The 9,308-nt window shown below is 50.5% G+C and overlaps 1 protein-coding gene across 1 annotated transcript; it reads left to right on the top strand.

Moving 5' to 3' along the window:
* The first annotated feature begins 3,594 nt into the window (after positions 1-3,594).
* LOC130888528 (keratin, type II cytoskeletal 1-like) lies at positions 3,595-8,799 on the top strand. The gene is made up of 9 exons (XM_057791552.1): positions 3,595-4,212; positions 5,125-5,339; positions 5,657-5,717; positions 6,106-6,201; positions 6,348-6,512; positions 6,642-6,767; positions 7,218-7,438; positions 7,859-7,893; positions 7,978-8,799. Exons 1-9 carry the CDS (start codon positions 3,595-3,597, stop codon positions 8,358-8,360), a joined length of 1,920 nt encoding a protein of 639 aa, XP_057647535.1. The 3' UTR covers positions 8,361-8,799.
* The last annotated feature ends 509 nt before the right edge of the window (positions 8,800-9,308 follow it).

Genomic DNA, 9,308 nt, shown 5'->3' with positions numbered 1-9,308 from the left:
TCCCTCAAAAAGCTCTCAAAACATCACCACACCAGCCCCTGCTGTGCCCCAAAGCTTGTCTTGGCAGCGGTGTGGGGGTGGGGGGTGGGGGAGGATGGTGAAAGGCCTGTGCAGATGTTCTGGAAGGCCCTCAGCTTGTGCTATTGCTGGGGCCCATAGAGCAGGCTGAGAAGCCCCTAAGACCTGGAGGATTAGTACTGGTGAGCAAGCACACAGGCACACACCTGCAAAAGAGCCAGCACATCAGCATATGCTCGGCTAAGGCAGTAACCTAGTTCAGGGGAAAGAGCCCAACAGAATAGCAATGTGTTAATCAAGGAAACTTCCCTGGAGGAGGTGAGGTCTGGGCTGACCACCAACCAGCTGAGTAGTTGGTTATTACAGACAGACTGAAATGAGAGTCTCGCGCAGCTAATCAGGACGAGAGGTGTGTGTGTGAGAGAGAGTCTGTGTGCATGTGTGTGCGTGTGCGTGCGTTGCGTGCGTGCGTGCGTGTGTGTGGTCCTAAATCCTGTCTGCGGGATGGGCTTTGCAACAAGTTGACAGGATAATGTAAGGCCTTATCAGAAAGAGAAGAAATGAACTGGAAAAATGAGACCGAGAGGAAGGGGGAAGAAGAGGGCTGGACAAAGCACAGAGAGGAAGGGTCACTGCTTGAGGTTGAATGGAGAAGGGACACGTGACGCAGGTAACAGCCTGGCCAAGGTCAAGAGGCTTGGCTCTGGAGGTGAACAAGTCTGGCTTGTCAGTTACCATCTGGTGACCCAGGGTACACACTTCAACCTCTATGAACCTATTATCCTTTCCTTAAAGTGGGGCCAGTACCTCTCAGTACCAACTACATGAGATACAACACCTAAGAGTGTTTGGACCTCCAGAAGTCTGGTCTGTGTCTCCTCTTCATTTATGTGTTCTCGGAGCGTGGGGCTTATGCCTTTGTTTCACAGGTGTTTTAAAGTACCCCGCATCGGAGGACGTCCTAGGAATTAGCCGTGGCTCGCCGGCAGTGCTGCAGTTCCTACCCTCGAGGGTTAAAAATGAGCTGTGGAGAGGGAACAGGGGTTTGATTCAGAAACTGGAGCCTTCCTAGGAACTGACTTTACAATCTCGGCTGTGCCATGTTCTCACTTCTGTGGTAGGCAGGCTTGATGGCACAGTCTCTGAGCACCAGAAGCTGGGAATAGTCCCCAGGTCCACTTGCTTTCTCTGTACTTCTTCAGGTTAGGAGGAAGGTCAGCAGAAAGCCCAGGGTCTTGTTCCACCGGTGTCTTGTCCTAGCTGGAATGTGTTAACCCTCTCGAGACCTCAGCTTTCAGCTTCATATATGGGTTCAATGGCCTCGTGGGAAATAAACTTTGGTATGTGACCTGTGGGAGCCATGGAACTTCAGTTGAGGGTGCTTTTGTGTCTTCTCAGGGTCCCTGGTGGAATGTGTTTGCGGAGCTATAAACTGGTTTTCTCTCTGTTGGTTGCTTAGGGAAGCAGGGCTCACTAGAAAGATCTGTCATTGGCTCTCACACACATTCACATACACGAGCATGCAGACAGATATGCACACCCCTCCAAAATGCTAGAAGGAATCGATTGTGCCGAATGATATGTCTCATAAGGGAGTATGCTGGACTAAAAGAGTTTTGATTGCCTGTCAGAGACGATTAGGCAACAATCATTAGCACGCCAAGGCCACTCCAGTCCCCATTGTTCCCAAGAACCAATTACTCATTCCCTAAAGAGATGGAGAGTTTAGCAGCCCAAGGATGCAGGCACTGGGACAGAGTTCCAGAAGACAGTGCTATGGAAACGGGAGGAGTGGGGGACAGAGGACAGGCTGGGGGACTTCTTGGAGGAGGGCAGGCAAACATACAAGAGAAAGCTTGATGGGTTGGTTGCAGAGGGTTGGCACAATTGCCTGGTTCTGAGCTGCCAGGGTCTGGGGGAATGGTCTTTAGAGATGCCCCTCTCCTTCAGAGCTTGCTTGTACACAGGGGAGTTCCCACGTGCTCACAAGGAGCCAGAAGCCAGAGCAGCAGGCTCCCATAAGGTGCCTTTGCCTCCATTTGCATCGAACGTGGGGAGCATGCCAGGCTTCTAAGAAGTTTTTAAATGATCATCCATGTAGGTTCAGGTCTTTCCAGTCACTACTGTCTGTAAATACCAATCAGCTGCTCTTCAGGAAGGCCCCTGGCCGGGTGGGGTGCATATGCCCATGATGACACCTAGACAGAGCAGCGTCTTCCTCATCTCCACTCTCCTCTTTCTTAGAGTGATTTGAAACAATATTTTTCCAAGTGCCAGGATCCAAGGACTCAAAAGATAAACTCGTTTTTCTTTCAGAGCCCTCCATAGCAGGATAGCGTCTCATGCTGTCCAGGGCTTCCCACAGCACACAGGCGAGTATGAGCTCAGTTGCACGCTGACATACAAAACATGGATTAGGATCTTATACACTAGGTGCTCTCAGCTCACATTCCATGGCCACTTAGCAGCTCTGGAGATGTGGGGAAGCTTTCCAACCCTCATGCCTCAGTTTTCTCATTTAAAAATGGGTAGACTAATATCTTTCTCAAAGTTGCTATGAACATTAACTTCTGCGTATAAACCATAAAACACTTCCTGGCACATGACCCCTTTCTGACTTGTTTTTACACCACCCCCCTAAATCCTGCCCCCCTTAATAGCTGTTGTCATTGACTTCAGAAACTCTGCGAACCTTGCAGGACAGATTTTCCAGATTTCTGTAACTGCCCTCTCTTCCAAACCGACTGTCATGCCTCAACTTCCCCACTTTGCTTTACTGCACTTACTAGATGCCCACTCATCTCCACAAGACTCCATACTGGCATTTGCGTGCACCTACTTTCAGTTGTTGGCCTCTTGTGCCCATTTCCTGCCCTGGTTTGTCTTTGAAAAGGAACAGCTAGGAAGCTTAGGAAAGAACTCAGCGCTCGCCTCAGGAGCTTCCAGACCCTCGAGCCTACTCGGTGGCAGCGCCTTTTCTGTCAATCAATGCCGAACATTTGTAGAAGCCAACTTTAGAAAACATTTGATTTCTAGCTTCCAGAGCCTTTACTCTGTTCCAGGAGGTGTGATTTGATAAGTGTTGGGGTTTGAAAGGACGAACTCTGAAAAACGAGGGCTCCTTTAGGGATCCATGCTCGAGGAATTGCACCTGCTACTCTGCAGCACCCAGTGACGGGTGAGAGGGCAGGCAGGCAGACTTTTGTGCGGGGTTGGGAGGGATCCTGTCAAGAACACCAAGGAGTCAATATGGGGTCCCGGTTTCTCAAAGCCACAAACACTTGAGGAGAGATCCTGTCAGATAAAATGATTACCACACGAGTCAATCTTGTCTGCACAGCAATTTTGAGAGCCCATCCTGGGATCTAGGTGTGTAGTGTTTATCGTATTGTTGAGGCTCGTAAAATTCTTGTATGGCTGCAGGCAAGCCAAACCCTCTGCGGGCTCTGCATCTCCGCTGACTCTGAGGACCAAGCCCAATTTCCTCCCAGTATATAAGGGCATGGCGCTGGGCTCAAGGCAGAGAAGTTCTCAGCTCCTTTCTTCTCTTGTCTTTGCTCTTCTCTCTAAGCCAACATGAGTCGACAGTGTAGTAGCAGCAGGTCTACCTGCCGGCTTGGGGGCGGCAGAGGCTTCAGCTCGGGTTCTGCAGGCCTTGTCAGCTTCCAGCGCAGATCCACCAGCAGCTCTGTGCGCCGCAGTGGAGGAGGCGGTGGGGGGAGATTTTCAGGAGGCTTCTGTGGGAGTGGGGGTTCTGGTGGTGGCTTTGGAAGTAAAAGTCTGATTAACCTTGGAGGTGGTAGGAGCATCTCCATGAGTGTGGCTGGAGGTGGACACATGGGTGGTGGCATGGGTGGTGGGAGCTTTGGTGGTGGTGGCTTTGGGGGTGGTAGTTTCGGGGGTGGTGGTTTTGGTAGTGGTGGTTTTGGTGGCAGTGGTTTTGGTGGCGGTGGTTTTGGTGGTGGTGGCTTTGGCAGTGGAGGTGGTTTTGGTGGTGGTGGATATGGGGGTGGTAGATTTGGGGGTGGTTTTGGGCCTGTCTGTCCCCCTGGTGGCATCCAGGAAGTCACTGTCAACCAGAGCCTCCTGCAACCTCTCAATGTGGAAGTTGACCCTGAGATTCAAAAAGTGAAGTCTCATGAAAGAGAGCAGATCAAGACACTCAACAACAAATTTGCCTCTTTCATTGACAAGGTGAGTTCACCTGCATGGGGTTTAGGGAGAGCTAGCTGCTCTTAGGCTGTGGGACTGAGGGGCAAGATGGGGTAGGCTTAGCCTTGTGTCTGCATTTGATGACTAAGAGGACATGTAGAATGGAATTCTGGGACATGTGCTAAAAGTATGCTCAGAAAGGATGCTAATGAGCAAGTTACTGGAGAAAGGGAATCCAGAGATGAGCCTGTATGACCTTCTGTTCCATTTTTATTGAGCTCTTGAACTAAGTTTGACTGAAGATTACATAGAAATAGGGCTAATGGAACTTTCTAGGTTGCAAATAAGAAACCCACAAGGGTCTTCCTGGCCGTAAAAGGTGCCTGTGGAGTGGCATAAAGGATGGAGTAGGTTGGCGCCAAATACCTTGTGCTGTCAAAGGGATCTCTATCCCCTGGCAATTTCCCATGAGGATTGGATCAGGAAGGAGATTTTAAAATACACATATTCAGGTCTAGGAAAACACGAGCCACTTTTGACTTTTCTGCTAATTTATCAATAATGTCAATATAAATTTAGGCACAATAAGCTTCAAATCCAATTTGTTATTTTCCTAACATACTTTTGAACTGTGTATATATCCCAGCAATGCAAGTTTCTATCTGCCTAAAAGCAATTGGAAGGCAAACTTCCTAAGTATCATATGTCCATTTCAGAGGATGATTCCAGTAACTTTGTGTGTGCTGTACTATTATGTTACACAGTTCCTTCCTTCCAGGGCATCTCTGCATTAACTCATGGGTTGTGTTTTGCTCAGAGATTGATGTCACCTCGATGGGTTTCTCCCTAAGCCTCTTGTTGTCAAATGGGAATTGAAGTTCTTTTCCCAGTGAGGCACTGGTCTTGCTCGGTGGCCCGCTCCTGCAGTTGGGGTAATGGGTCTTTGGTTCCTAGGTGCGCTTCCTGGAGCAGCAGAACCAGGTGCTGCAAACCAAATGGGAGCTGCTGCAGCAGGTGGACACCTCAACCAGGACCCACAATTTAGATCCCTTCTTTGAGTCATATATTAGCAACCTCAGAAGGCAAGTGGACCAACTGAAGAGTGACCAATCACGGATGGATTCGGAACTGAAGACCATGCAGGACTTGGTGGAAGATTACAGGAACAAGTAAGGGAGCCTAGGCGGGTGAATGTTGACTCAATAGTTATCCAAAAGATTTCCAGAAAGCGATCTCTAAGAATATGATTTATGTGGCAAAGGCTTTCTCTCATTTTGAAACAAATCAATTGGGCATTAAAAAACAAGAAACAAAAAAGCCTCTTCATCTTCTCAGAAGATGGATAGTTTAATGATTTCAGTGCTCAAAAGAAAGAGGTGGCAAGATGCCATTGCTCATTGCTTGTGAAGGGAGGCAGCCATCGGCAGAACACGAGGTTCAAGCCTCAAACTCCTTTAACTGAGTAATCAGCCACGCTTCCCTGCAGGTACGAGGAAGAGATCAACAAGAGGACAAACGCAGAGAACGAGTTTGTGACCATCAAGAAGGTGAGCAGATTCTGTGGGGTGGACCTCATCCGGGAAACAATGAAGGTCATGGCAGAAGCAAGCCATGTTGTGGAGAGTCAGGTAGCCAGCCTGCCGAATATCTGGCGGTAGAGATATTTTCTCTCATTTTTATGGACCTACTATACTAGTCCAGGCCTCAGTTGCTCCTTGGTTTCCAGCACCTATACGTAGTGAGAGGGGAAGCAAGTTCTCAGCAAGCCAGGCAGGCTTCCTGTGGTATGAGGAGATGGAACAGTCTAGAACTGCGATCTAACTGCAGAAAAGAGGAGCAGATCTTAAGTCCAGCTCCACTTGGAGAACTCCTTCACGGCTAGAGAGGAGGCCTGTCCTGGGAAGAAGGTGGCTTTATGATACCTTTGTCCCCCAGGACGTGGATTCAGCTTATATGAGCAAAGTAGAGCTCCAGGCCAAGGTGGACAACCTGCAGCAGGAAATCGACTTCCTCACAGCGCTCTATCGTGAGGTAAACTCCTGAATTTGAAACCCTAGATGTAGGTCCTTGAGTCCTGACCCCAACGCTCTGCAGAGTGCCTTCCTTCCAACTCCAGAGCCTTCCCTCTAAGTTGGGTTTTTGTTCTGTGAGACTCACTGAACTTTCCAATCCTTCAGGAATTGTCTCAGATGCAGACTCACATCAGTGAGACCAATGTCATCCTGTCCATGGACAACAACCGCACTTTGGACTTGGACAGCATCATCTCCGAAGTCAAGGCCCAGTATGATGACATCTGCCAGAGAAGCAAGGCAGAAGCTGAGACATTTTATCAGAGCAAGGTAAGCTTGTGCAAACCTCGTAGGTTCTCTGGAAGGTCTGATGTGGTGTCCTGTGCCTGTTGGCATGTTTGTGTGCCCAAGCACACTGGTTTCTACCCACAACTAACTGAACTAACATGTCATCTTTAGTATGAAGAGCTGCAGGTCACGGCTGGCAGACATGGTGACAGCGTGAAAACTTCCAAGATGGAGATTTCTGAGCTGAACCGAGTCGTTCAGAGACTTCGATCCGAAATTGATGGTGTCAAGAAGCAGGTACCCTCAGTGCCACAAAATGGGGTGATCCTCCAGTCATAGGGGAGACTTCTCCTGATTTTGAGGCCTGCAGTCCTTACCAACACTACTCTGCCTCCTCTATTGTTTTTGGGGACTATACCAGCTCCCCGCACTCAACGCACACATGCGATGCTCTAAAGGGAAGTTTGTGAAAATGACCGAGTAGAGAAGAGATGGTCACAATGCATGGACTAGCCCATGGCAGAGCAAACAGGAGCAGAGGAGGGAGGAGAGGTGGGCAGAAGGTTCGGAGTCTTAGGACAGGCCCAGGAGAAGAACTGTATGGCTGCTAAGGTGACCCAAGGGCCAGTGGTCCTGTGTGCCTCAGCGTAGTGGCCCATGGAGGGTGGGAGCTAACCTGATGGGAAGATCAAGGTGACATTAGGGACTGTGCACCTGCCCATGTAACGTGCTCTCTTCTGTTCTCAGATCTCACACATGCAGCAGAACATCAGCGAAGCTGAGCAGCGTGGTGAGAGCGCTCTCAAAGATGCCCAGAACAAGCTGAATGAGCTGGAGGACGCCATGACACAGGCCAAGGAGGAACTGGCCCGGCTGCTGCGAGACTACCAGGAACTGATGAACACCAAGCTGGCCCTGGACATGGAGATCGCCACGTACAGGACCCTCCTGGAAGGAGAGGAGATCAGGTGAGGAAGGTCCTTCCTGATGGCAATTTGTCTTGGGCTTGGGAAGCAAGGACTGTGTTCACATGCTCTATGTTTTTCTTATTTCTTTTCCTTTCCTCCCCACTCTAATTTTTCTGACTTGCTCCCTGCCTGTCTCCCCATTCCTTTTTAACATTTGAAATGGAGCAATTCATTGGGGCTGGGCTGGATCTCTTGACACCGCTGTTGTAACTGAGCCCCATCAGCTAGCTGTAAGCGCCTTGTCCGATTTAGGAAGATCTCTGCCTGTTTGGACTCAGGCTGAGAGACCCGACAGGCTTGAGAGGCACAAGGCTAAGGAGCAGCTTTCTCAAGGAGAGCACTGGGGCGTCTAGGATATGTTCCAAGGGAAGGGGTATGAGAGGATGCGGTGTCCTAAAGGGTCTGATTTGTTTCCCACAGGATGTCTGGAGAGTGCACCCCCAACGTGAGCGTGTGTAAGTACAAGTCGGTTTCTCAGGGCATTATGCGGGATGGGAAACGAGTTGAGTGGGGTGGGGTGTAACCGAGTCTCTCTGCAGCGGTGAGCACCAGCCACACCAGCATCAGCGGAAGCAGTAGCCGCGGTGGCGGCGGATACGGATCCGGAGGTGGCGGCGGATACGGATCCGGAGGTGGCAGTTATGGCTCTGGAGGCGGCGGCAGCTACGGCGGCGGCTCTGGAGGTGGCAGCTACGGCGGCGGCTCCGGAAGTGGCGGCGGCAGCTATGGTGGCTCCGGCGGTGGCGGCAGCGGCAGTGGGGGCCACAGAGGTGGTTCTGGAGGGGGCGGTGGCAGCTCCGGAGGCAGCTACGGTTCCTCTGGAGGAGGCCGTGGAGGATCTAGCTCCGGGGGAGTTAAGTCCTCTAGTGGCAGTTCTAGCGTGAAGTTCGTTTCCACTAGTTACTCCCGGGGGACCAGATAGAGAGGTGCTCACCACCCCATTAGCTCTCCCTTTCCATCACTACCAAATATGGCTGGCAAGACCAAGATCAGTTGCCCTAGTCTTATTGGAGAGAGAGCTATGATGAACGGCACCGATTCAGCCTATTTCCCCTGCGCTTCCCCCCAACCCCTGCTCTGCCTCCAAAGAAGTTTTCATATCTGAGTCCCCTGATAACGACCCCACTTTATGTTTTGCTGGAGTAACAACTCAAAACTGCCACCACCTACACGACATTTCAAAGAGGACGTCAGACCCAGAGCTTCTTTGCTGTGCCCAAAGCACTCAGTGCTCTGGACCGCCCCATCCTGTATCTTGCAGCACGCTCAGCTGCTTTGGTTTTGTACATACGGTGTTTGCGAGTCGTTTGTCTTCTATGGAGCACTCTGAACCTCTCCCATTTCTTCGTTTTGCTGCAATAAACTGCATTTGAAATTCTCAATCAGCTTCAGTCTATTTGTTTACGATAGGTGGAGGGTGAACGAATGCTTTGTGTGATTGAAAGACTGCGCGACCAAATGACTTGTGGGGGAGTCGGGATGGGGAGCTTCTGAGAGGGGAGGCAGATCAGATGGAACCCCAGGGCACACGCTCTGCCCCAATAGGTGGGCGTATTGGAGGTTATATTCATGTGAGAAGGCTTTCTTAGAATGAGCAGGTGGGGAAGGGGCCCCGCATGGAGAAGACAGGAAAGTCCTGCCTGGAAAAGAAGTTGTTCATGTGGAACATGATGAGGATTGGCAGCTACAGCAACCACAATACAAACTGTGGCCTGAGGAGGAGTGTCAACACCACTGGGGGGATAGCAGTCAGATGAGTGCTGTTCCCTCTCCCATCTCTTGCGGACCACCAGCCAAAGCTTTGCCTAATTTAAAAAGGGACAATCTAGGCGCACAGATCAAACGTGCATATGGACGTGCTCAAGCTGGA

The sequence above is a fragment of the Chionomys nivalis genome, chromosome 17, assembly GCF_950005125.1.
Source record: "Chionomys nivalis chromosome 17, mChiNiv1.1, whole genome shotgun sequence".
NCBI classification, from domain to species: domain Eukaryota; kingdom Metazoa; phylum Chordata; class Mammalia; order Rodentia; family Cricetidae; genus Chionomys; species Chionomys nivalis.
The sequence above is the reverse complement of the archived record's forward strand: the minus strand, read 5'-3'. Positions and strand labels throughout refer to the sequence as shown.